Source organism: Camarhynchus parvulus, chromosome 4, assembly GCF_901933205.1.
Source record: "Camarhynchus parvulus chromosome 4, STF_HiC, whole genome shotgun sequence".
In the NCBI taxonomy this organism is placed as follows: domain Eukaryota; kingdom Metazoa; phylum Chordata; class Aves; order Passeriformes; family Thraupidae; genus Camarhynchus; species Camarhynchus parvulus.
Genome location: NC_044574.1, coordinates 55913932 through 55941758, shown reverse-complemented (window position 1 = coordinate 55941758; position 27827 = coordinate 55913932). Strand labels below are relative to the sequence as shown.

The 27827-nt window shown below is 45.2% G+C and overlaps 1 protein-coding gene across 7 annotated transcripts in view; it reads left to right on the top strand.

Moving 5' to 3' along the window:
* SEC31A (SEC31 homolog A, COPII coat complex component) overlaps positions 1–27139 on the top strand; it is a 40479-nt gene extending 13340 nt beyond the window's left edge. For 2 of the 7 annotated variants that reach the window (XM_030947256.1, XM_030947257.1), the window contains exons 12-28: positions 175–249; positions 2292–2342; positions 3045–3122; positions 5306–5381; positions 5982–6160; positions 7669–7795; positions 7942–8087; positions 9708–9881; positions 10923–11093; positions 13630–13722; positions 14331–14460; positions 15465–15818; positions 20551–20609; positions 22574–22846; positions 23240–23359; positions 25425–25496; positions 26399–27139. In XM_030947256.1, coding sequence (XP_030803116.1) covers positions 175–249; positions 2292–2342; positions 3045–3122; positions 5306–5381; positions 5982–6160; positions 7669–7795; positions 7942–8087; positions 9708–9881; positions 10923–11093; positions 13630–13722; positions 14331–14460; positions 15465–15818; positions 20551–20609; positions 22574–22846; positions 23240–23359; positions 25425–25496; positions 26399–26578 — 2358 coding nt within the window. In that variant the 3' untranslated portion in view covers positions 26579–27139. The remainder of the gene's footprint in view (positions 1–174; positions 250–2291; positions 2343–3044; positions 3123–5305; positions 5382–5981; positions 6161–7668; positions 7796–7941; positions 8088–9707; positions 9882–10922; positions 11094–13629; positions 13723–14330; positions 14461–15464; positions 15819–20550; positions 20610–22573; positions 22847–23239; positions 23360–25424; positions 25497–26398) is intronic. The other 5 variants (XM_030947258.1, XM_030947259.1, XM_030947260.1 and 2 more) reach the window with 5 other exon arrangements.
* Positions 27140–27827: the final 688 nt, after the last annotated feature.

Sequence of the window (27827 nt, the reverse complement as noted above, 5' to 3'; positions counted from 1 at the left end):
GTAACCAGATGGAAGCCGTGCCCACCTGCTCAGGTGCCCAAGTTGCTGAAGGTTTTTGCATTTCTCTTTATTACATTCAGTCTACTCAGTCACTAAATCTCCCTGGGTCATTTGTGTCATTGAGGGAGAAAATGGAAAATTGTGAATTGCAATATAGTTTTTAACTTTTTAAAGGTGAACTTCGAAGAAGATTCACGTGTTAGATACCTCGAGCTCTTAGGATACAGGAAGGATGATCTGAAGAAGAAGGTAAATGTGCAATATGTGAGATAACTTTTGAATTTCAGAATTGAATTTCAGAATTCTTACAGAAAACAGTTTGCTCTGTTGAGTTTTCTCATTAGTTGTGTCTTCTTGCAATATGGACGTTCAGTGGAAAGGCCAGAGTAGGCAGCAGACTTCAGAGGTGTGTCTGCATCTGGCTGTCCATTGTTGATGTGAAATTCTCACCCATCAAGAAGCTTTGATATTTATTGATTCAGGCTATTCATGTAACTTTGCTATGTGACACCCTTCTACTCGAGCATGGTGGAATGCTTTTAGGCTTTCTGGAAGAACATGTAAGCAGTTCTCATTAACTAGGAAAATCTGGGGTAGTCTTTTTTGTTTGTGGGAGACATCCTTCATTTTTGAAAGGAAAGGAAAAAAAAACAAGTCCAAAGGTCAAACGTGGTTACATTTGGAAAAGCAAAGTTTGGGTTACCAGGAAGCAATTTGCACATCATTATAGACCTTTCTTCCCAGCTGGAAGATTTTTACTCAGTGTTACAGGGAGTTACCTGCTGTGCCTTTTGGCTCTGTTGTTTTCAGTTGTCTGCCCAGGAACTATCTAGTATTCCTTCAGTTCTGTTTCAGTGGATTTTAACATTTGACTAATTTTTATTATATCAAACTAATGTTTTATTTTCAAAGATTGTCTCCATTAAAGTGTCATTGTGCTCACAAATTAAATGTCCTTCAGGGCAAAATTAATATGATTATGGAAAAAAAATCATGGTTTTGATAACAGTTTGTCCTCAGCTTTTAAATATTTGTGCAGAGGCAAGCGCAGCAAGGGTAATCCTGTTTTTGAAAAGCATCTCTCAATTAGAAAATCCAGTTGAAATTCAGTAGTGGTTCTGCAGAGTGGCCTCATGAGATTAAAGCCCACTGCTTGCTTTTGCTCTGGGTTTATATGCCCTGTGCATGAAGAGACGCTGGGAAAATGGACACAGCTGGGTAGCCTGGAATGCTGGGCCTATCCCATTATTTCAGTATTTAGGGAACAGATTGAAGGAGCTACAAGGTCTTGGTTTTATGTAGCTGTTTTCTGAAAACATTCCACATAGAAGTTGACTCCATGTTTTTTTCAGTGTGAAGAAGCAGCATAATACAGCTCATCTGAAACTTTGTGATACCGAGATGGAAACCTCACTAAATCCCAACTTGGTTTTCCTATTATTTGGTAGCATTAGGAAAGTAAAAACAGAGATCACAGATTTCAGCTTCTTGTAATAAGCTGTGAAGAACGTGGGAAGGGTGGGTTATATTCTTAAAACCTGTGATTCTCATGCAAGCCAAGTCCTGGATTTCTCATTTTTATTGTAAACTAGTGATTAAAAAAGAAAGAGAAAACTGTCTCCAGCAATTTGAGCTCAGCTCTCTACACAAACCAGCCCACAAGGGTAAAATAAAGCCTACAATACAAAAAATAGTAGATAATTTTAGGAGCAATGTGAAACCCAGGGTCCCTGATGCTGAAATAATATAGAAACTCTATACATAAAATTGCTGGTTTTGAGAGCTCTAATTGAATCTGGAGTTATGGTTTGCTTTGCAAAGCAGTAGAAGCTGGGCATTTTAACTCTTTTTTTTACCTTGGAGAATCCTAGTCCACAGCCAAGTGCCTGATGTCAGGAACCCACAGCTTCCTGACAGGCTCTCCATTCCACAAGGATTGTCACTGCTTTATTTTCCCTGACCAGAGCAAGACAGAGGATTTTGTCCTTCTTGTTCTGATACTGATTTTATTCCTGTGGTTTCCAGCACTCCAGTGAGGTTTGAGACCCTTGAGCTGACAAAGGTTTAAAGGTGTATGGCAGCTGTTGTTTCCATCAGAGCTTGGGATGCAGGTATCTTAGCAGTAAATCCATCTCCAGGCTGGAAGAGGAAATGGCTTCAGTTTTATGTTAAAGTGTTTAATTTCATGTTAACTGTTGTGCAAGCAACATAGTAGCTGCATGTGCCAGTTTTGCAATCTGAGAATTTGGTGCCTCTTTAAAAGGGTTCTTACTTAAATCTTTGTTTTCTAGATCACGTCTGCTCTGAATAAAGAAGGTCTTGCAGATGGTGCCTTGGGAGAGGTAAGCAAACACATGTATGTAACTCTGTGGTTACTTTTATAATGCCATAGTAATTTGTAAAGTAAGAATCATTTTTCTTTCCACTTGATAGCTGTTCCAAAGTAAGTCACAAATAATCCAGCATGTGGCAACTTCCTGTGTTCAATAGGATGAAGGTGTTATTTAAAAAAAAACAACCACATCTTCTCCACTCAGATGTTCCCCTCCTTTTCCAGTGAAGGGCTCTCAGTCACAAGTTTTAATATGGGGTCTCATTGGCACCTGATTTCAAGAGTAGCTTTAAAGAAAGCAGGACTGAGTGTGTGGTCCTATAGCTTTTCCTGCAAGAGTGGTGACTACAGTTCAGGCACTGCCCACTCTGTAATTGCAGTGGCCTGAGTCTGCAGCAGGACTCTGCTGTGCTTTTGTGCCGTAGACAGTTCAGAGTCATCTGTAGCTGCCTCAGGGGGAAGAAAGCTTTTGTTGCATGTTTTGAAGCAGCTGAGATGAAAACAGCACAAGGTACTGTGTAATGAATGACAGAGAGCAAGGAAACGGGGCCTCTACCCTGTTTGTGGGGCTCAAGCACATATTGCCAATACATTGCTGTGATTTTCAGTCTGGTTCTAACTTGGTTGGTGGAAAGGTGACTGTACTCTGCAATGCAAAGTATTTCTGTCTCTTTTGCTGGTGGATGTTTATGGCATCTTCTCTCTGCTGAAGGCTCCTGCAGAATCTGATGGATCTGTGCCAAATGAGGGGGATGAAGGCCAGACTACAGAGGAGCAGTTCTTGGGAGAGGTATCTGTTGCCCTCTAGACTAACCCTTCTGACCTCCCCTGTATTTACTTTGTTCCTTTTAACAGCATTTCCTTTTCTTGGCTTTTCCTGCTGCTGACGATATACAGAAATACAAAAAATTATTTATAATGGTAAAACTGGACTCTTGCTGGGATTTTGTTTCATCTGCTTCAGGCAGTATGTTCTGCCAGGTTTACTGCAGGCAGTTTGTGCTCAACCATGTCAGCATTTGGGATCTCACACCATTTAAACAGGATTGTTTTCCACCCTGTGTTTTACATGTGAGGACAGGTCTCTAATTAGCACTAAGGACCAAGCCTCTGCCTTGTGAGGTGTCACTAGCACTGAAAATAGTGTATTGCTGTGTGAACAGGCCAACTTCATTCTTCCCCATTCCCTCAGTCTCCCTTTTGGGTTAGAATTTGGGCTGGTAGCTGTGCTTCCTGTGCTTGGTGCCTTCTGCAGCTGTCTGTGGAGGTGGGGACAGTGGTTTAAGGCTCATGCACCTTGGGCTGGTGCACACATAACAAACAGCCTGTTAAAGACACCAAAATCAGGATGCTCTCCTTGGGTGACGTGCTTGATTGCTTGTTAGTTCTTTAGGCTCTGTAGTGGCAGATGTGTATGTCTGACAGTGTAAGGGCTTTGCTGTATGCAGCCATGAAGATATTGGATATCTCCTTACAAATGTCTCTTCTAGGAGAGAATTCACAGCCAAGCATGACCTTAGCCTACCTAAATATTTGTGAGCCTGGCCTGAAGCCACTGGTGATGCATCAGGACATGCTGTCGCATACATGCAGTAACTGGATGGGCACATTATTCCTGTGGTAGTCACAACATGCTCTCAACCAATACCAAACACACATCCAGTGTTATCTGACAACAAAAGCATTTTCCAGATGCTATGTCCTTTTCACAAGCCAAACATAAAGCTTTTTTCAGACTTGCTTCCCCCTCTAAATGAATGTCTTTGGTCTGCTGTGTCCTTCAGTTTAGCTGAACAAGCAGGATTTTCCTGAACTCCCTTAGTGTGCTGGAGCAATGGCTTGTGACAGAGGAGGTGGTTTGTGGGTCAGGTTCTGCACTCTGCTTAGCCTGTGCTGTGAAAGTGGATGGTGAAGAGAGACTTCTCTTTTGATGCTATTTTTTATTATTAAAATGTTTGAAATCCCAAAATCCAGGTACTAACACAAAGTGGTCTCTGTCTTAATTCTGGGGGAGTTTTATAGAAAAAGCAGCTTCTGTCTACTGAGCATTCCTGTCCTGGGTGCTGCACTGGACTTCTGTGTGAAAATTAAGGTTGTGTTCATGTGTAATTTGCTTAATTAAACTGGGGTGTATGTCTAATGCAGAAGGTTTCAAGGATGAGAAATTGAAAGTGGTATTTATTAATGGTAGACTGTTCTTGGTAGGGGTTAAGGCTGAAAGAGAAGGAAAGAAAAGGATTCTGAGTTTCTCATTGTAGCTGTAGCTTTGCTTGGAGGGGGCTGTGTGTATATGGCTACAGATGTAACTTGGTACTCAGGATCCAGGTGTCTGGCTGCTGGTGCTTGTGAGATAAAGGAACTTGAATTGGTAAAGCAAAGAAAAACAAGGAATTAATTAACTGCTTCCCATGAGCATCCATTTTCATCCCTAAGAAAGCTGAGCTTCATCACCACGTAACAGTGACTTGGGAAGAGGAATGCCATCCCTACAAACATCCCCCTCTTTCTTCTTCCTCCAGCTTTATGTTGTGCTGAGCATGATGTTACATGTTATTGTCCTGGCCATGATGTTAAATGGCCTGGGAATATTCCTTGGGTCAGTTTGGGGTCAGCTGTCCTGGTTGTGTTTCATTCCAACTTTCCATGCACTCTGCACCTTCTCACCAGAGGTGCAGTAGAAGTAGACAAGGCCTTGGTGCTGTGCAAGTGCTGCACAGATAATACATCTCTATATTATCAACACTGTTTCCAGGACAAATCACACAGCCCCATCCCGGCTACTGTGAAGAAAAGTAGCTTTACCTCTGCCCAAGCTGGCGCACAAGGATAACCTTCCCTTTTAAGTTAATGGTCTCTGAGCTGACTGGTAGTCTGAAATTCTAAATTACAGTGCAAGAGCCATGTGGTTTTAAAATGTTTGAATTTTCTAAGTGTTTACATAATCTCAGAAATTATGCTTTTCCTTTCTCTTAGACGCTGAAGGACCGTAAAAAAGAAACCGAAGATTTGGGACCTGCAAAGACAACATTTAACATTTCTGTTAGTGGAGGTACAACAAAACCTTGATATTGATTTTATTATATGTACTGCTGTTGAGTTTGTAAGTACTGCTATTGATACTGGTGTTCCAGTGAGAAGGCAAATTCTGCACAGATTGTGAAGGATTGTGATTACTTGCCTCTAACTGCATTCTCATGCAGTCTCAAAGCACTTGAAAATACAGCTTTTTTAAGGAAGGAAGGAAGTTGTACAGCACTTGTGTACCCCATTGCTGACATGCAGCTGCTCTGAGTGATAAAAGAAGATACGCTTGGTCAGGCATGAAGTGCTGTTTCTACAGAGCCTCCCAGGGGATCTTGAGTAACACAGAAGCCACTGACCCCTGTCTTGGTTTGGCTTTTTATGGCACTATTCAGGTAGTTGTTTCAGGGGCCATTTAGACCTCTAGGAGCTTGGTCTGTCACGAGGTAAGTAATCTTTGACTGTGCGTGCCCCTGTGGCGTGGCTGTGCCCATGTGTGTTTGGGGCTGTGAGTACCTAGCTGGGAGTGGGCTGTGCCAGTGTTGTACAGTTGGACAGCTCACCTGCTGCTGCACATCACTCTGGCTTTTGTGGCAGCATTTGGAAGTGCCCCCCTGTGTTGTTGCAGATGTGGATGGGCTGATCACACAGGCTCTGCTGACAGGGAACTTTGAAAGTGCAGTGGATCTGTGCCTGCACGACAACCGCATGGCCGACGCCATCATCCTGGCCATCGCCGGTGGGCAGGAGCTGCTCTCTCGGACTCAGGAGAAGTACTTTGCCAAGATGCGCAGCAAAATTACCAGGGTATGTGTTTCAGGTCAGAAGTAACGTGCTCACACGCCTTTGGCAACTCCCTTTTTCACCTTATAAAGTTTTCTTGCCATTTTATAGGTTTATTTCTGGCAGATGTTAATAAGTGTTCAAGTGGGTAACATCTCGGAGCAGAAGGATTTTTGTTACTCTTTTTTAATTGATAAGGGGACAGCAGGCACACCACATGAATATCAGTACACAAGAGTATTCTTTATCCCATCTCCAGTGTCTCTGAGTTGCATATAGACTAATAGACTGTCAATAATAAAGACAAATACTTTAAGGAGGGCACATTTCAGTTTGCTGTTCTGTCACTTTTTTCACACGTGACCCATGCTCAGGGCCAGCAGCATTATGTTGATTTCTGCCTGTGATCAGCCTTCACAGATTTTGCTGATGCTTTGTTTTACTGCATGCACAGAAGAGAGAGCAAAGTATGCCCAGGGTAAATTAATCACCCTTTGTCTAGGAGACAGCATGTTATGGCCAGCTGGTTACTGTTATTTTCAGCTTTTCTGCAGTGCTAGGGGTTGCTGATGCTGCTTATGCAAATCTTTCTTTTTTACTACCAATATGAGAAAGTAGTGACAGGAGGTTGAAACAGAAGTGGCTTTAAAAAAACAGTTGGTTTAGCAAGGGTGGCAGCTTTCAGTGGAATTTCTTCACTGTAGTTCCTCCTTTGGGAAAAGGTGTTTTTATGAAGAGCTGACCAGTTATCTGTGCCTATGCTGACAGGCAAACATTGACCTTGTAGTTAGGACCTTGTAGTTAGGAACAGCAATTGCATTTGTTGTTCAGGTGTGTTTTTTCTCTTCTGGTCCCAAACTGCACACATACTGCTTGCTCAGCTGTTTCTGAGCTTGAAGTCTTGGCATGAGAAGGACTTTGTTCACTCTAGAGCAACACCGCTGCCAAGTCTGTCTTTTGTCCAAAGCAAAATAACTGGAGGCCGAGTTTTAGAAGGAAGAAACTGGAATTCCATTCTGAGGGCTCTGCAGAGGTGGCCTATGTAGAGTTACTACAGCCAGTTCAGGTTTATATTGCTGCCAGCTCTTTATGCAGCCTTTTCAACTGCCCCTCACTGGTCAGCTTGAGACCAAGAGCTTAAAGCTGAATGAAACAGTTTAAAAAACAAAATTCTTACCTCTCCCTGGGCATTGTGTAGAAGGCTTTATAGCTAAATACTTGTTAGTTTATCTTTGTCTGCACCAATAGTGCTGAAAACCATTTGCAACAGCTTGTGGAGATTTGTCTATTCTTTTCTTGTTCATTTTGTAGCAAGAATAATCTGCTTCTGCATGTTCTCTGAACTTGTTTTGTGATTTTTTTCCCTTTTTAAGTAAGATATGCTCTTATGCAGCTGTTAAACTACAATGCAGTACCTGTCATGACCCTGGATATAGTGGAGATGAGTACACTGGAGCTGATCCAAATTATCCTGTGTATTAAACAGAGGAAGTCTTAACAAGATGCTAACTGTGGTGTCTCTCCTGCTCTAGCTCATCACTGCAGTTGTAACAAAGAACTGGAAAGAGATTGTGCAGTCTTGTGACCTGCAGAATTGGAGAGAGGCCTTGGCTGCTGTGCTCACTTATGCCAGGCCAGATGAGTTTACAGCCCTCTGTGGTAAGGACTCTTCACAGACTGGATAATTCCAGAGCAGTGTCATGGCTTTGCTCACAGTTCCTTGGCAAGTTGCTTCCCCAGCTTCAGCAGTGGCGGGGAGGGATACCTAGAGTGATTTACCAGCATTTTGTTCTTATTTTATCTAGATCTCCTGGGTAGCAGGCTGGAGAATGAGGGGGACAGCATTCTGCAGACACAAGCTTGCCTCTGTTACATTTGTGCTGGCAACGTGGATAAACTTGTTGCTTGTTGGACCAAAGTTCAGGATGGAAACAGCCCCTTGTCCCTTCAGGTTAGTAATTCTTTTAAGAAAGGTGTTGGAAACAACAAACTGCAATCATTTGGCTCTTAAATCAAATTATCTAGTGTAGAACTTTGCTGTGTGATGTACATCAGGATGCAAGCCTTTCCTTTCTGGAAAAATAACCCAAATATGATACTGGAAAACATGCTGGGAAGTACAGTGGCCCCTGTGCTTGCCTTGCTCTTTGGGCAGTGGTACTAATACACTTCTTGTGTAAAATAATAGTAGTACTTAATGTTTTGGTAAAGAAGGGTCTTCCAGTGCTTGCATCTTTCACAGTTAGAAAATATTTGTACTTTTGGAAGTTCAGGAGAAGAAATCAGTAGAATTAGATTTAAACCTGAGTTGTAGGAAGGTTCTCATGAGAGTTTTCCCTAGGGGTTTGCACATACAAAGCTTGGTTTCCAACAGTGAAATACATTGGTTATAGCAGATATTTTGAGGGAATAGGGTTGATGGGTGGAATGAAGCAGTAATGGAATAATTTGTTTTATAATACAATGTTAGTTTCTTCCAATTGTTTAAGGCCTTTGAAGAACCAGTTTTAGGAAGTACTTACTTGATGATACTGTGAGTCTCTTTAGTTAATTGAAGGAACCGATGTGTATCTGAGTTTTGCTTCATGTCATTAACTCTCTGAATTATCAAAATAATTTGATTTTGAGGGCTTTATTTACAGAGTTACCTTCAGTTTGAATTTGCATTTTGATTGCATGGCTTTGGTCTCTCAGGCTGTAAAATTGGAAAATGTTGTTGCAGTCCTAATTAGGTGACTTGTTTACTATGATAGTGGCAATAGAAGCTGTTGTTTTGGGGTTTTTTTTCACTCGCCTTTTTTGAAGTGCTGATTTGTAGGGAAAAACAAATGGTTAGAAAACAGTCTTTATTATTAATGTATCTTTGAAATCTTTTGTGTGGTACACTCTCATTAAATCTCTTGTAAGATTTTAAAAAGGGCTTTAATTTTGGGAAATGAATATTTGTAGTATCCTTTAGTATAAATACAGTAAGAGAAACATAAAACAGAACAGAAGATGTTCCTATAATTTAACACTAGAAGGAAAACCAACCTGGACCAGCTCTGGTATTGGGGGATGTGCAAGGAAGGCAGGATATAGAGTGTTTCTGGTGAATATCAGGAAAACCATTTTGCTGTAACAACCAAAAAATTATGGACAACTCTTCCAGGGGAGTTTTTAGATCCTTTGAAGATGGACGAGAGCTGACTTGCTGAAGCCCTGTAAATGAGCATGCAGTGCAGTAGTGGTGGCAGGTGTGATGTTGTCTGTTTGCTCAGATAATTTTATGAAAGTATCCACTTGGTGGAGAAGCTCAGTGCTGACAGAGCCCTGAAATCCTGTTTGATAAAAGCAGTTCTTTGGAACTCTTCTGGCTCTGCTGTTAGAAGGTGCTTGGTGGGTCGCTGCTGTTCCATCCTCCGGGAACAGCCATGCCTTTGGTGCAGCTGTGGCTGTTTGGGAAAACCTGTGCTTGGCTTGGGCTCCCCACTGGGTGAGAGGGGTTCTGCCAGGGACAGTCTTAAGCCAGGGCCTGCTTTACTTTGTTGTTCTCACTTGTGGGTGGGTTTTGCCCCTCCTGATCTTTCAGGATTTGATAGAGAAGGTGGTGATCCTGCGCAAAACCGTGCAGCTCACGCAGGCTGTGGACCCGAACACCATGGGTGCCCTTTTGGCCGAGAAGATGAGCCAGTATGCCAACCTGCTGGCTGCTCAGGGAAGCCTGGCTGCAGCACTCTCCTTCCTCCCTGCCAACACCAACCAGGTATGGGGCTCTTTGTTCCCCCTCTGTCTGTCAACAGGGGTGCTTCATCAGAGGTCTCTGCGTGGTGCAGCTCTGTGGCATTTTCTTAGTTGCCCAGACAGAGGAGGAATGAGTGAATCTGACTCCATGTTCTTAGAAGGCTAATTTATCATTTTATGATATTATGTTGTGTTATGTGTTTTGTGGTGTGTTATGTTTTATTTTTTATGTTATTTTATATTTTTTGTTTTAATTTATTTTAATTTTTAATATTACTTTAATATTATTTTTAGTATTTTTTAATATTATATTATGCTATATTAAACTATACTAAAGAATAGAGAAAGGATACGGCCAGAAGGCTAAAAGATAATAATGAAAAACTTGTGACTCCTTCCAGAGTCCTGACACAGCCTGACTGTGATTGGTCACTAAGTTAAAACAATTCACATGAAACCAATCGAACAACCACCTGTTGGATAAACAATCTCCAAACCACATTCCAAAGCAGCAAAGCACAGGAGAAGCAAATGAGATAAGAATTGTTTTCCTTTTCTCTGAGGCTTCTCAGCTTCCCAGGAGAAGAATCCTGGATGAAGGGATTTTTCCAGAAAATATGACAGTGACATGGTTCAGCTGCTTGACATGCACCTTGGAATGTGGCAGTCGGACTGTTCCACTCACCCTGCACTGGCCTTGCTGAGCTGGCCGGCCGGCACAGACTTCTGCTCCCTCTTGGTTTCACACCCTTGTGCCTGCAGCCAGTGACTGCCAAAGGGTGTCCCTCCTGCAAGCCAGGCATGGCAAGTGCCATAAACATTGGGTTGTTCTCTTCTGACTTCCTATCTTCCGTCAGCTGATATTTGTAGACAGCTGGTTGGGGAACGAGGCAGGCCGTTGTAAGGCAGTTCCAATGGCCTCATGCAGAAAGGATTTATTCCAGTGAGATAAAGCAGGCTCAGAGGGAGCTCAGCAGTGAGTGGCCGCTCAGCCTCTTGGTGTGCTGCCCTGGGTGCCAGGCAGTGCACCTCAGCTCCCTTCCCTGTCCTTTTCTGCTTGCAGCCCAACATCGTGCAGCTGCGGGACAGGCTCTGCAGAGCCCAGGGGCAGCTCCCAGCGGGACAGGAGCTCAAGGCGCCCCATGAGAGAGAGCCCATGGCCAAAGGGAGAGCTGGCCCTGGGGCTGGACGGATGCAGGCACCCCAGGCTCCAGCCCAGCAGTATTACCAGCAGGTAAATGGCCTTTGCCATAAGGGAGGGACATGGTGCTTGAGTTCTGCACAGTGATGGATGTAATAATTTTTTTTCCTTTCTCTTGATCTGAGGCTGTGTGACAAACCTCTACTGAGAGCCTTGTGGTGAAGGTCACTGGTGCTTCCTTTCAGTCAGTACAGATGCCTCCTTTACTCCTCATCTGGAAACATCCTTTAAACACCTGCTTCTGAAGATTAGGTGTTTCCCCCTTTGTTTGAAAATGTGCCAAGAGCAGCTGTGTGGGAGAACAGCACTGCAGGGGTTCTGTGTGCTTACTCTCACAGTCCCTGACGTTGTCCCATCCGTGCAGGCCTTGGGGCTTGCTCATGCTGCTCTCCAGCCTCCTCTGGGCAGGTCATTCCCACCCCTAGCTCTGATTTTGGCTGCAGAAGTTGCTGAACAGTGGTTATAGCAAACTGAGGGTGCTTTTCTGCAGCTGTGGGTACAGCCTGCTGTGAAAATATCTTCCCAGTCAGGTGTAAGAGGGCAGGGGCTGCTGGGGAGGCTGAGACTGAGCTGTGCTGCAAGAAAGACCAGGTGAGTATGAGACTGAAAAAGGAGCTGTGCAGGGAGGAAGAGAAGAAATGGGGTAGGAAAATTCTCTGGTTTTACCTCTAAGCTGAAGATGAACCTGCAGCAGAACACACTGGCCATCAGGGCAGCGTAGTGTGTTGGGCAGCCCTGGCTGTGTGTGTGCTTAGAGCACTGCCAGGTGTCTAATCCCCCAGCACAGCACTGCAGCTCATCTGGCCCCCTCTGAAGGTGCTCTGGGCTGGGCTTTTCTGAGAGCAGAGCTGGGTTAGGGCTGTGGGCGTTGTCCTTGGGCAGAGATTGGCACAAGCAGAGGTATCTCTTGTCTTTGCTGTCCCCAGGCACTGCCTGCCAGAAAAACCAGGGCAGGAAGAAAGAAGGGATGAAAGGTTGGGGGAGAGTTGGGCATTCTCAATGTCAGCAGTAGTGTGTGCCTCTGCCTTCTCTCCAGGGTGTTAGCAAGGTAGATTTCAGAAGGTACAAAGCCTTCATCCAGGATTTACCTTGCTAACTCCATTGCATATGGTATTAAATGCATCATCATTAATAATCAAGTCTACTCTGCTGTCGGTGTCTTTAGCCTTCTTCCTTGTAACCGATCAGTTGCCTTGAGAAGTGAAGCTCTGTGTGTCCTGTTTGGCTCTGGAAAATAGCAGCTCTCCTCTAGATGTTGAGATATGAGCAATGCTTTTTTAAACCAGAGTTCCCTCTTTCTCCCACTGTTTCTGAAATGCCTCAAGCAATTATTTCAGCAAGCCCTGCTCATTAATTAAAGGCTGGATGTATCAGAACCCCACAAGTTCACTGGGAGTCACAACCCCCTGTGTTGCTGGCTTTTCAGGGAGTTCATCCTCAGCAGGAAGGGCTTGAAAGGACAGGTGTCAATCAGAAAGGTTCCCAGCTCATTAACTAGAATGGAGAGAAATTACATGTTTGAGTGTTAGGATACTTGCTTTGTTTGACTTCCTTTTAAGAAGGTGTGTATGCAGGACTTGTTCAGGCTTGAGGCAGCCTTTGTTTAACTGCTGTCCCAAATAGGAACATGTTCTTAACACTTGGATTCCTTTCAGCATAGTTTTGTTGAACCCTCTTTTTCATCTGAATAAACCAGGCATGAAAGGGGTAAAAAGTCTTTCAGATTCTGTGGCGATGCAGGCATTAGCAGTGGCTGTTGTGCAGCTGACTGCACCATCAGCTTAGCACTGCGTGGGGTTAGAGACACATAGCCTGAAGCCAGCTGAGCCAGCCAGGGCTGCAGGGTCACAGCTTTCCCTCTGCTTATATCCTTGAAGCCCAGCCATGTGTTCTGTGTTGCCCACTCCTTGCTCAGGAATGTGCCAGGCCCAGGAAGTTCTTGATTTCTGTCCCGTCAGAAAGGTAGGAGTGGTTGTATGGACTTGAAGCCGTTTGGAGTGGCAAAGAAGGAAGATGGAGGAAAGGAGCTATGGGAGACTGGCTGGGAAGCAATTACCATTAAGATGTGTATTTGTGCATGTGCAAGAGCTGAATATCAGTTTTTAACCTTTCAAAACTATATTTTAACCTTTTAAATTCATCTGAAGCTCAATTTGAACAGATTCCTTCTGTGTGAGGCATATGTTTGAATTTAACATGGAACCTGGGGCTTGCAGCTGTGGTTAGTGATGCTCACTGTCATGGACCAGTGCGGGGGGGAGCTTCTGCAGTAGGAAAATGTGATGAGAGATGGAGACCTGGCTGACTGGCACACATAACACTGCACTTGCTCCACAGCCTACTGCAGCTGCAACACTGTGCTTCGTCCTCACTCTGCAATTCACTTTGGCTCCAGTGATTTTTGTCTGCCTTGAATGCAATTCCCTTCTTCCTCTGAGATTTTATGGCTGTTACAAGTGCCAGCATGCAAACCTTCTTGCACTCACTTCTTTGCATCTTGATTTGTGAAACCCTTTAGACTTTTTTATTGTTTTGTTTTCCATGATTGGTATTTCTTTGTTCGATTCAGGTTAGAATTGCCCCTACTGTCACTACCTGGAGTAACAAAACTCCTACTGCCCTTCCCAGCCATCCTCCTGCAGGCTGTCCCTCTGACACACAGGTATAACCTTCATTATTCCTCCCTGAGCCTCTGCTCCACCCCAGTGTGTCCCCTGGTGTAATCTGTATTCTTGGCACAGTCTGTACAGATAGATGGATGGGGCAGCTCCCATGTGTGCTCTGGTTTTACTCCTCTGCATCTCCTTACTTTTCTTTCACCAATGCCCAGAGGAGTGGCACTGGAAAGTCTTGAGTGGGAGCTCAGTGTGACCTGAGTCTCCCCAGCTGTTGCCCCACAGTGGAATATCTGAAGTATGATTTTTCCTTTCCCCCTTTTCCTTGAAGATCAGAAGCTGCAGAGTTACCATTTAAGTTGAGTTGAAAGATGGCAGGGAGCTCTTCCTTGTGCAGGCAGGTGTGTGCTGCTCTGCTTGCTGCTGAAGTCACTGCACATCCAGCTGTGCTTTCAGTGCTGTGCTGGGCACCCTGAGACACTGGGGTGGTTGGAGGCATTTGCCCCTGTGCTGTTGATTCCCTTCTTCCAGGGAATATGGTTTCAGGCCTTGAAACGTGAACTCATCCTTTTGCTGCAGTTCTGCTTCAGTGCTGCATTACCATTACTAATGAAATCCCATCTCTCCCATTTTTCCTGTAATTTTTTTTTGACAGGGGGACAACCCACCTCCTCCAGGGTTTATTATGCCAGGTGTTGTTGGCCCCAGCATGCCACCCCAGCAAGCCACATCTTCCAACTACAGCATGTACTCGCAAGCAGGAACGCGGCCAGCGTACCCACAGAGTGAGTAACAGCAGCCTCCCCTCCCCCTGTCCATCCCACCCAACTGGGCCAGCCCTAACTCAGGGATAACCCTGAGTCCCCTCCTTGTTGGTGGCAGTGTTCAGACCAAGCCAGTCCCACAGTTCTTGCAGGGTGGGGAGAAAGGTGAGGTGACATCTGAGGGTTGTCATTTGTTGGTGGGGTGCGGGCATCAGACACCCTCTGTCAAACATTCCTCCTTGCTGAGGTGCCTACTCACAGCTCTCAGACTCACTGCTCAGCTGGCCTGGCCCAAGGTTGTGCTGGGGTCAGAGACTCCAAAGTCTGAGTCCTGGGAAAGCAGCACAGGCCTGGCAAAGAGAGACGCAGCTCATCTGTGTGCAGCTGGGCACACATTCCCCATTGGGGCTCCATGGCAATGGGAGAGGGGATGAGGAAATGGGGGCAGTAGTAGAGATGAGTGAAGAAGGGGGCAGAGCCCTGGCTCACCCAAAGCCAGGGACTGAAAGTGCTGGCATGAAGGAGGAAAAATGGCAATAGATGGGCAGAGGCAGTGAAATCAGGCTGCAGGACCCACAGTGAAAGACTGTGAGCTTACATTCCCTTCCAGAGTCTGTATTCATTTCCTTGGGCTAAATTTTCCCTTTGTGAAAACCTGGGACAGGGCTTTCCTTTCTCTGAGAGCCCCTGTGAGGACTGCAGTGGTCCAGAAGACAGCAGTGTCCATGTGTCCAGCCCCACCCCAGTCCATCCATGTGGTGTCCAGCCATCATGGTGGCTCTGGGCTGGAGGGTGTTTGTGGGAGAGCAGCAGTCCTTTGAGCCAAGGCCATCCTCTCTGTGCCTCCCAGTGGCAGGATGGGGATTTAAGCAGAGTTGTGGGAGCCAGGATTTGGCTGGGCAGGTAAGTGGTTTTGGGGGGTAGGGGCATGAAGAGAGGAGAGTCAAGTGAAGAAGGAAACAGAGGCAGATGAAACCCGCTGCTCTGTTGTGAACTCACTGACTGTTTTTTCTCCCTGTTTGTAGCATATCAGGCCACACAGCAGTACTCTGGAACTGGGGGACCAGCTCTCTATCAGCCTCAGCAGCCCGTTGCTGCCCCTGCTTCAGCCTCTTACCCCAGCCCTGCCCCTAACACCACCCCCTCCTACCTGCCCTCTGCCCCTGCCCACTCCATGCCCTCCCCGCTGTACCCTGGGCAGCCTCAGCCCTCCCCAACCAGCCTGAATCCCATCTCTTCCTTCCCTGTTCCTCCCTCTGGCACATCCTTTCAGCATGGCAGGCCAGGACTTCCAGCAACTCCTGTGGCTTATGCATTACCTACTGGACCAACAGGTACTCTGCCTGCAACCAGTGACCTTCCTGCATCCCAGAGAACAGGTCTGCGCTTGGACAGGGGGCAGGCAGGGAGGAGGGAGGGGTTTGCTCTTCACCCACTCAGATCAATATGCACTTCTTGCCTTGTGAATGCTCTGTAAAAAGTTTGCTTTTGCTTAGAGATGAGTTCAAAGCATTTCTAAACCACATCAGCAGCCCTGTGCATCTGTGGAAGGGCTGTGTTGGTGCACTAAGCAGCATGAGCAGTCACCTTTCTCTGGGGAGCCAGACCTTGCCACTGTCACAGAGCTTTTGTCTTGCCCAAGACAGGATGCTACCACAGGCTTCTTATGAGGCTGTTGTATGCCATGGATGGATCATGGCTCAGTTTTAATGTTGGTGTCAGAGCCTGCACTGTGACTGGAGAGCAAAGTACAAAAATTAGCAAGTTTTCCTAATCACTGCAGACAGGATGATCCCAATTCTCCTCACTGAATGATTTTGCAGATGTGATTTGCCCATGTCCCTGGTTCTTGAGCAGCCTTTAAAGCCTGGATTGGCAGCATATTTAATTCAAACAGCATTTCCCAAAGCATCAGCTCTCTTTCATTATTTTGTCCTTAACCTGTTACTGCAGTGGGATTTACTGAGGTTATGATTGCCTTAAACGAGAATCAGAAGTGATTTAGAAATGCTTTTACGTGTCTCTTCCCTGAATGTCAATTAAAAGCATGTGTGTGTGGCTGACACTTGGAGCATGTTGGAGCACGCTTGGTGAGAGAGCACTGCCTGAGGTGGGGCTCCCTGTCTGCTTGTGACTGCCTGGGTGTCACTGCTGGGGGACAGTGACCTCGCCTGCCATGACAAACCTTCCCTTGGCATCCTGTGAAACAGCAGCTTTGCATGTCAGACAGTGCAGGAAGAATCAGCAGTCCTTTTCTAAACCTGCTCATGAGCACCCTTCACATCCAGGTGGTCCAGCTGTGAAGAGTCAAGGAGCAGATCTGGGCAGCAGAGGGTACAGGGAATACTGGGCAAGATTTGAGGGATGTTTTGGGCATGTCTGTTTTGCTGATACTAACGTGCCCACTGTCATTCCCTCTCTTATTTTAAAAGTCTGTTAGGGGTGATGCAGTGCAAAAAAACATTTTGCCTTTGGCAGCATGAATCCTATGAGTAGGTGCTCCTGGTGATGTCCTTGAGGCTGGCAGCTCACAATACTCCCTTGTGTTTGGGGGAAAAGTGGTCTTTTGCTATGTCAAAAAGTAGGACTGGTGTAGGACTGCTAGAGTTGCGAAGGGAGAACAGGCCTTTTCCATCCACCATGCAGCCAGATTTGGAGTACTTTCTGCTTTTGGAGGTGCTGTAGTGTGATCTCTCCTGACTCCACGTTACAGGGCATGCCAAACTTGAATTTCTAAACCAGAGGAGTTATTAAATTGGAATGAGGGAGAGATGTTGGATAGGGTTCTAGGCCTGGCATGTCAAGCAGCACATTATAAGACAGACACCATAGCTTCTGCACCTCCAAATAAATGCAAGGAACAAGAAAATTGTTCTTTCTCATCCATTTTACTGTTCAACTTGCATCACTGGCAGGCACCTTGGATCTGCCACTCGCTGAGTTTCTTGCAGTGACGTGACATAGTCCACGTGGCATGCTCAGAGTGAGTGAAGCTCTTTTCAGAGTTAAAAGTGGTTCTACATTAGGCTTTTTATCAAACTTTCTGAGAACTATCAATGCTGCTTCTGTTTGTCAGCAGCTGTGGTGAGCAGGGTAGCCAGTACAAAGTGTCAGACCTTCAGGAACCCAAACTTGGGCATCCTCTCTGATTTCTGCAGCCCTAGGCTGAAATGCAGGGGACTGCAGGGCATATTGAGGTGCTGAGCCCAGGATGGCTCATGCATACACACAAGTGATGATTGCAGCTGGAGAACTATGGAAAAAAAGATGAAGTGTGTCTGAGGAGCACACTCTGTTCTCTTCCAGGGTTTAGATTGCACCTTTCAGAAAGCACACCAACAAGAATGAAAAAACCCTTGTTTTCTAAGTGCAGCAATGACAGTGTACATGCTTAATATGCTTAACCACCAACACACTTTGTGAGCAGCTGCACTGCCTAGTGGGGGATGCCTTGGCATGAGATCCTGTAGAAGCACTGAGATCTGCAGCCAGAAGTAGATCTCACCTGTAGCTCTGAGTGTTCTGGTGCAGTGATGCTGGTCCTGCTTTTGTGTGTGGTGCTCATCTTACCTGGGAACATCATGCTTCACTTTGCAGTTGTGACTCATTTAAAGGCAAGAATAAGGGAGGAAGGAAAAAAATATCTCCAATCTGAACTCTTTTCAAGAGTTCAGACCTGACCTTTGAACTGCCTTGGATTTAAAGATGCATGTAAAAAGGAAGAGTTCTGTAAATATTCTGGTTTTTTTTTCAAAAGCACATAACATCAGTATGTTAAGCTGTACTTGAAGCTTCTGTAAGCGAGAAAAGCCCACATTTAATTTTATATTCAACCCCTTTCACTTAGTTTTGTGTTAGATCTTAGATCTGATCTAACTCAAGGGAGTTCTAATTTTCAGCATCTTGAATCTTGTTTGAAAATGCAATAGACCAATCCTGAGCTAAGGCAAGGGTTTCACCAGAAGTATGAGCAGGCCAACCCCAGGGACAGGAGTTATCTCATTCCCAAAGCTCCTTTCCTCTTTGGAATGCTGAGGGCTTTATTGGCTTTATTTGCCATTTGGGTTTGTTGCTCAGTGTGAGCAGGCAGTGTGTCATTGTGTGAGTAAAGCTGATGTGTGAGCATCCTCCTGTTGCTGGGCTGCATGCAGTTGAGAGCGTGCCTTGGTTTGAGAGAATACTTGGGAGATCCACCCTAAAGTCAGGTACTTCAAGCATCTCTAGAAAAGCTTTCTGGAATGCTAAAATGGTGTTCAGAAGATTGTGGCTAAGAGTAATGGGCTGTCAGCTGCACTGGAATAGAAAATGAGAGCATCAAAAGAGAGAAGAAAAAGGGCCAGAATGCTGCAACATTTGTTACAAACTAGAAACGCTGATTTACTGCGTGGAAAGAACAACAGGCTTGTTTTGGGGGAAGGTGGGCAAAAGTAATTTAATGGGGGGTTTGAACAAATGACTTGTCTCCAAGCTGGCATTTTAATTTGGTTAGGTGTTTTTTTCTGCTGATGCATGTTGTGAAACTAAATTGATGGTCAAAAATGAAAGGCCAACTGCTTTATTATTTTTGAAAAAAAGTATTTTTTTAGTTATCTTTGCATTTTGTCTGCAGAAAGTCTACCAGCTCAAGACCAGGCCTCTCCCTTCACAGGTGAACTAGGTACCACCAAACCTGAAAATAATTACAACCACTACATGAAATTAATTGAATGGACATCAATTATGCAAATGTTCTTTACAGAACATTAAGTGTGATGCTGTTTGCCAATTAGACTTTAATCAAACTGATTTTTAATTCCTTAATTGAAACCAATAACAATATATCGGAGTTTTTAACCACAGAAACAAATTCTTTTAAAATATTTTCCTTTTTTAATGCAAATTATTCCTGGAAATTAACAGCAGTGACAGTCTGGGAGGTTTTCTTAAGGTCCTATTCCTATCAGTTAGACTCCCTATATCTGAAATACTCTGGGATTTTCTGGATAGGGAGGAATAGAGGAGGCTGCCAGGAGATGGCACTGCCTTTGGTTAAAGAGAAAGCAGCTGTGAAAGGGGTTTTGAATAGTTGTTCATTTACCCCTTTAAAATGCTCTGGATGTGGAACTTGCTTGACAAAAGCCTGGGAGCAAATGACATTTCGGATAAATTGAGCAAATTCTGCAGTAATGGTAACCTGTGCTGTCTAAGGTAAATTCATCATCTGCTGAGTGAAAAACACTGTGGTGAAAAAGTCCATTGAGCAGGGCTTTGGTTTTGTTGGCTTTTTGTGGCTTTGTGCAATAAATCCTGATTACTGGGGGGCTGCAGTTAATAATGCCTGGGTGTAATGCCATGGGCATAATTCCATGTGCTCCATGAGGAGCTGGGCATGCACTGATGGGAGCTTTGGGTGCAAATCTCACAGCTGCAGGGGGCTTGCTTCCTTGGGACAGCACAAGGGCTGGTGCAGAGCAGCACCCCAGCCTGGGAGTGAATCTGCTCACACATCCTCTGTGCTTCCAGTTGCAAACAAATCACCCCTGGTACAGAAAGCCAGGTTTTCCCACCTTGCTCAAGCAGCTCTGCTCTGATTTGGGGATGCAAAGCACCCAAAACCATGCTGTAGCTGGCAGGGCAAAGCTGGGTTTTTGGCTCTTTAGTGTTTCCAAGGTGACTGGGTGAACCTGGCCTGAGATGCTTAAGGCCTCTGATGCCTCTTCTTTTTGTGTGGTGTTTGTGTGGTGTGGCTGGGGAACTTCATGTACAAATATTGTGGATAAGCTCTCTTCACATACACAGTCTGTGTAGCAGAGGTTTTTGGGGCATGGCAGGCCCTCTTCAAAGGCATGTCTGCTCAAAGATCTTTTTTCCTGCAAGAGAAGAAAAAGCTAATTAGGTTATTAGCTTGGGAACAGTTGGTCAAGATCCCAAACCTTGCCCAGTGGGCACAGAGCCCAAAGGGGCAGGGATGTTGGGAGGCTCTGGCTGGCACAGGAGATGCTCTGGCTCTCAGGGAAGCGCAGAGGAACAGGCAGGTCAGGGCCATGGCATGGATCTGGCCCAGCAGAGCTTAAGAAGGCATCACTGCCCCCTTCCCAGGTACTTACAGTCTCTGTTCTCTTTCTGTCCCAGGGCCCCAGAACGGCTGGAATGACCCTCCCACCCTCAACAGAGCTGCCAAGAAGAAGAAGGTACTCTAGGAAGCCCTACCTCAACACAACTGAGTGCTGATCCCTTGAAAAACAATAGTTTAAGCTGCTGCTGGGAAACCTGTTGGCAGGAGAAGGGAAGAGAAGGCTTAGCAGCAAACAAAAGCTGCATCTCATGAGCAGAAATGGCCTTTCTGTCTCTCTAATATGCATTATCCCTCTCCAAATGTCTAAACCTCTAAAGAGATGGTGGGTTTTTGCTGAAGTTGTGGTTGTTAATAACAACGTTGTTCGTGGTTTGGAGCAAATACTTCCAACTGTTTTCATCTGCAGTAAAGCAGCAGAGTTTTGCAGGAGATGATACTTAGGCAAAATGAGGAGGCTGTGCAAATTGTTATAGATTATTGACATTGCTGGAGCTGAAAGCAATTTATCCTGATTAAGGGTCTGACCCTGAGAGATCTGTTGAGAGTAAGACAATTTCCATGATGGAGGTAATGTAGTTTTGCAAAATGGATTTAAATTGCAGCAGGGCAGGATGACTGGGAGCACTTGGCACGGAGCAGAGCGAGCCTTTTCATCCCCTGGTGCTGCTGTAGTCTGGAGTATCTCCACAGCCATCGGTGTTATCCACCACTCTCTGACCCCAGGAGGCAAGAGTTAGTCTGGAGCATGTAAAGTGTGGGGAGAACAAAACATCAGAGCAGCCAAGATAAGGTCTGGGTGAAGGCAAAGGCAGGAGCCTTCTTCACCCTTTGGGTTTTGGTCTCTGCAGTTCAAAGTGAAGCTTTTGGAGGCTGGATAGAGAACTCTTAGTGTCAGAATAACTGCTGGATAGAGAACTTAGTGTCAGAATAACTGCTGGATAGAGAACTTAGTGTCAGAATAACTGCTGGAGCAGAGAGCTCAAGAAGCAGCCTTGTGCACACAAGATTTTTGCTACTTCTGTTGTGTATGTGTCACAGCCAGAATTTCTGCCACAGCCAAGGCTTGCAGGTTGGCTCCGTCTAAATGAGGAATGTGTTTGTTGCATTCCCTCTTGGGTTTTTAACAAATCTGTCAGTCATGTTTCTATGTTTGTTTCCCTTCTGTCCACTGTCTAAGGGGTGGTTTAGGATATTCTAAAATGACTCACCACATGGACTGTTATAAAATAGAAGAAATATCTGGCATTTCAAGCCATAATTTTCAGCTGTTTTCCTCCTAGCTAACTTATTCACCACTCAAAAGTTTATGGCTGTGATTCATTTCTTTTATAATCGATTTGTTCCTGGATTGGGCTTTTTTTTTTTCTGTCCCAAAACACTAGCTCAATTTAGCATCATTCCATCATTCATTCAGGGTTCTGTAATCTTCCCTTTTTGTTTCTATGCACACCTGAAGAAATGTGCACATTCCCATGGAAGGCCTTTCTGTTGTTTTGATTCCTGCATGATGTGTAACAGAAGCCAGTAGCTCCTTTTGTTGTTTCTTCTCTGTACCAAATGTTTGTGAAAACCCCCTGTGTAAAGACTGGCAGATGCTCAAGGATGAATCTGAAATGCCCTGGTAATAATCTGCCTTAGTGCAGACCTGTGTGCCAGAAGCTTGAAAGGCTTTACTGGGGCATGTTGCTGGCTGTGACCTACGTACTGTACTGCATGGACAAAAATACACCCTTGAAAGTGAGACACAAAAGTCTAAATATAATGACCCAATAGTAAGAATAGATGTAGGTGTGGGTTAGTTTTCTCTTCTAATAGTGCTGTGGTTTGGAGGGAGAGTGGCTCTGGTTGGAGGTGGCTGCACTCAGCTCTTGTGGCCGGGGCAGGCTGGGCAGCACCAAGGCACTCACTGTGCAGCAGAGGGATGGCTTTGGTCAGCCAGAGTGACATTCTGTGCTGTCTGCCCCTGTTATTTCTGTATCCAGTGCTCCCAATTACTGTGGTTTGGGAAGTCTGTGGGAGCTGGGTGTTGTGCAGTGCCTGCAGCAGCCCCCCCAGCATGAATGCCCTGTTTTCCCCCAGGTCCCTGAGAACTTCCTGCCCCCGGTGCCCATCACCGCCCCCATCATGAACCCGCTGGCGGACCCGCAGGCCCAGATGCAGCAGCCCCAGGCTCCAGCACCTCCCAGCAGTGCGCCCAGCTTCCAGCCTGCACACCTCCCTGCAGGGCAGATGGTGCTGCAGGGGGGCTTCCAGCCTGCTGCCCAGCCCCTGGGGCCATCCACCATGGCACCCACTGCTTCCAAACCCAGCACGGAGGGGGCCCCGGGGGCCCCCATTGGCAATGCCATCCAGGTAAGGTGGCCCCAGCACTGCCTGGGTTTGGTTGTCCAGCAGTAGAGCCTGCCAGGCAGGATCCTGTTGTCCAGGCTTTTCCTGTAGCTGCAAAGTGTGCTGTGGAGTTTCTAGGCACTGGCTTTACACCCAGGTGCTGGCATTTTGCTGCTGTAATCTCCACCTAGATGGCACTAATCCTATAGTCAGTGTGGGCCAACAAGCTGCTTCCTTCTGCAACTTTCACAGCTTCCCAGAGGGAGCAACAGCAGGTGCTGGTAAAGTCACCTCCACACACCCCCAGGGAAGAAATAGGAGTAGTGCCAAGCTGGGCAATAATGCCACTCGTTTTAGCTGAGAACAACATGTGGGCACAGTGACCTGGAAAAGCCTCACCTGTTCTCTGTTGCTCAGCATGTGCAGGCACTGCCAACAGAGAAGATCACCAAGAAGCCCATCCCTGAGGAGCACCTTATCCTGAAGACTACATTTGAAGCTCTCATCCAGAGGTGCCTGCTGTCTGCCTCCGATCCGGTAGGGGATTTCTGCTAACAAACTCATTTCAAAGGGAAACAAGTTACCTGGGAAAGGGAAGGCTAACAGCTTTAACACAGCCACTGGAGCTGGATAGGAAAAACATTTCCCATGGCAGCCAGTACCTTGTAAATGAGCTATCCCTCCCAAAGCTTCTCATTTTTTGCTGATGGCCAGTAAATAACATGGCACCACAAAGCCCAGCTGCTGAATGGTCAGCTTGTGCCTGCCACGTGCTAAAAGGTGGTGCTGGTGGCATGCAGAGAGCTTTGTGCACTGAATTTGTTGTGTCAGCAGCACAGACTCGTGCTGTTGTCGGTTCAGTATCACTCAGTTGCACAAAATCCTTTATTTAAAGGCTGCAGAGTGCATATATATGTGTGTGTATGTGTTTGTATGTGTATACAGGGTATTCTGTATTCCCTTTGACCTTTTCTTCCTCCAAGTGCCCCTTCCCCCAGACAGACAGAGAAGGCAAAAGCATTCCACTCATATCTGCACCTGGGGATTGCTTTTCTGCTCTGCCAACACATTTTGCTTGCTTCTTGTTGAGTCTCTGACATTTTTAGGCAGTGAAAGTGTTTCAGTCCACAGAGACAGGAGACACCACCCTGACTGTACACATCAGTTGTTGTCAGAGCAAATACAGGCACTGCTCAGCTATTGCATTCTGAAGGGGAAAGTGAGAACAGGAACTAAAGAGTGAGGAGAACAGCAGTTTGCACTTCCACCAAATTTGGCTGGAGAGATGTCTTGCTGTTTCCTAGACACAATTTATTCCTCTCTGTCCTAGCTGACCATCTGTAAAATGAAAATAGCATCTACACCTTTTCAAAGCATGGGCTTTGAAACTCATGTTGTGTGGTCATGCATCTGAGAGTTAGGCAGTCCAGAAGAACTGGGGGTTTCTTACCTGCTCCTCCTGGGGGACTTTTTCCTTAGATATCTCAGTTCCTTGATGACATAACTGCTGCTGAGGAGTTTCTGCATGTGGCCCAAGATCCATGTGCTGTGTTCTCCTTTATGCCATCTGAACAGCTTTCCCTAATTTCTAGCACAGCAAGCAGCCAGCAGTTGGTCTTCACCCTTGAGCTAGAGCATTCCCACAGACTTTATTTTCTCTAGGCAGTTATTTAATCCAGAGAAACATTTCCTCTTGCCAGGGAAAATGGCAGTTATCCTGAGTGCAGATGGATTGATGCACAGACTGATTTAGGAGGAAATTCCATTACTCTTGTGCACTGATGCCATTTCTGCTGCTGTTGACCAGCAGCTTTTTTGTGCTCCTGCAATTGTAACCTCGATGCTTTATTACTATTTTATTACTCTGGAGTAAAATCTACAATTTTAGATGTTGTTTTAAAAAAAGTGGATAAAAATTCATTTCTCCAGCTGCTGCAGCTCCAGGTGAAATGTACTGGGGTTATTTTAAAAGCCTTTGGTGGCAAAATAATTCCAGGAACATCAGTGGGTGATTTACTTTATAAAAGTCATGGAAGCACAAAGTGTCTGTACGGACAGACTGGGTTAGGCTATCGTTTTTTCTGTTGACACTAAAAACTTAGAGACAAACTGCTGGCTTTACTAATCACATGAAGAAAAATATAATTAGGTTTTGTCATAAATGATGACTGAGTTGTACACACTTAGAACTGGAGAATCTTCATGTGCCAATAAACTCACTAATGTTGCTGGATACTTCATTCAAAAGTAAGAATTTTGTCCAGTTATCACTATGCTTTTTCAGTGAACCATAGGAAAAAAAATCGTGCTGCAACTCAGAATTCTGTCACTTTTCTTATGCCAGTGGGGTTTGCAAATGCCCAGTGGCTTTTGGGGTGCACCTCTGCAGTTTTCTATTTTCTGTAGACAGCTGAAGAGTTTACATGTGGAGAACTACAGTCATGTGGTCTTTCCTAGCAAAATCAGGTAGAAGAGTACAGAACAAAGAATCCAAATGATGTGTTAGGAATTTGATGTGCTGCGTGGACCTATTTGCCATGGTATCAGATTGGTCTGGGATTCTAAAAATTGCTGTCCTTTGATGTGTTTGTTTGTCTTGCAGCAAACCAAGAGGAAACTGGATGATGCAAATAAACGCCTGGAGTTTCTGTATGACAAACTTAGGGAACAGACAGTAAGTTCTGTTTTACTTCCCCCCAGCCCTCAGTCACATATAGCCAATGACTTCATTGGTGCAATACTACTTCTGCAGTATGTAGCAGGTGCTCATTTTTTCTTTGGAAGTGTGCTCCACATCCATTTATTGGAAGTTTGCATGGATTTCTTAGAAAACAGCCAGTTACTGTGCCTGACCCCACATGCCTGTGCAGACTTTACAATGTTGTTTTGGGATTGTGTGATGAGTTTTATGGTGCTGTGCTGAGCCAAAGAGCAGAGCTCCTTGCAGCAGGCACCATTTCTTTGCTCCAGGCTGGAACTGAGACACACAGCCTGGGGTCAGAACAGAACCCAGGGGATTTTGATTCTGGAGGCTCAGTGACTTCACTGTAAGGCAGATGTGCAAGGACTTTTGAAGATCTGGTAATTTTTCCAAAGCCTTCCAGGAGGCTTTGGCAGAATAAAGGACTGTGCTTAAATGTCTTAGTACCTTAAGATTAGAGTGATGTAATCCTCTTGCTGTCAGGCTATGTTTGCTGAGCAATTAACTTTACCCAAAGGCATAAAAGCTCAGTAGGTTTTTCTGGTGCCAGGAGTGTGTCACAGCAGGTCTCCCACCCCAGGGAATTGCATCCAGGGGCTGGCAGGGAAGGCTTGCAGGGCATAGCAGTACTGCAGAGAAGGTCCATTCTGGTTGAAGTCTATTGTTAGACTTTTCAATGACTGCTCCCAGTGTGGTGCAGCTCTGAAGATGGCTATCCAAATAAAGGAGCGAAGTGCTGCACCTTCCTGAGAACCAAACGCCACACTCAGAGTTTCCTTTCCTAGTTAGTTTCCTTTCCTAGTTAGTTTCCTTTCCCCTTTCCCCATTCGTTTCCTTTCCTTTGTGCTGACCTGCCTTGCCTGCCTTCCTTGCAGCTCTCTCCAACCATCATTAGTGGCTTGCACAACATCGTGAAGAGCATCGAGACGCGCAACTACCAGGAGGGGCTGAACATCCACACACACATCGTCAGCACCAGCAACTTCAGCGAGACCTCTGCTTTCATGCCAGTCCTCAAGGTTGTCCTCACCCAGGCCAACAAGCTGGGGGTGTGAGGTGTATCCCACATTGCCAAGCCCTGGAGGTTGCTTTCCCAAAGAAGTGCATTTCTGCGGCAGACATGCGGGAAATGGACTGAGCGCTCGTCCTCGCAGCATGGCGCAGTAGAGCTGACAAATGGCATTACACCCTCCCTGCAAAGTACCTGGTTCTAGAAGGGCTGTGGAGCCCCTGGTGCTTTTCTTCTTATTTTAATCCTTTTCCCATCCCTAACCATTCTCATCTACAAATAGTATATTTAATGGGTGATGTCCCACGTTGTCAATTTTTAGGTGCATGTTACGCTGCTAAACAGTGGCTTTTAATAACAGATGTATGTGTTGAAACAACAAGATAGGTTGTGTATTGGACCCTAAAACAGATTCTTCCCTTCCACCCCACTGTTCCTTATCTACCAAATTAAAAACAGTCTGATCATGTTACAAGTGTATTTGGTCTTTCATTTTATGAAGCTGCTTGCAGTTCTGTTATTACCATTTACGTGTTAAATAGCTTAATTGTGCACTGGGGAAAATGAGCAAAATAAAAGCTAATGTGTTATTTTCAATAAATGTAAATTTATTAAAATTTGTCTCTGTGAAGTGCAGTGGAGGGATTTTGAACTGGAGTACAGTGGGGCTGCTTCCTGTTGTGTCCTGGGCATGAGAACACTTTGGTTTTTCCTCTTTTTATCACTAAAAGGCCTGTGTAGAACACAGAAAGATAAGCAGTTGGAAGAAATGTCTGGGTTTAGGAAACAAAAGCAGTTTTGCATTAACCTATAATATCAGTCCTTGTGGAATGTAGATTTGGCAGTGCATACTGCAAGAAATAATCTCAATGTCAATCACTGCTGACTTCTGTGACTTCAAAGAGATTTGTTAGGCAAAATAGTTTTATTTCCTTTCCAGCATTTTCTTACTTCATAAGCTTTTAAAATTGGTGAACACGAGGCTTCAACTTGGAGTTACCTTTTTTCAGGAGTTAAACAACACTTGGAGTAAATATTTTGATCTAGGTTATCGGTTTCTAAGCAGTGTTATAAGTGTTCTTGTGTAAGTGTACTTATAGCAGTGTATTCAGCACCTTTGTGTCTTGACTCAAGGTTGAAAAGAAGTTTTAAAAGAAAGAACACATGCAAAGGTAAACAGGAATGAAATAAATAACAAAAACCTCAACCCTCAGTAGGGTGCAAAGCAGCTGGGCTGGGCTGGCCTTGTGCTTTATGCGATGCACTGCTCAGCAAGGAAAAGAAAAAGCAATCTC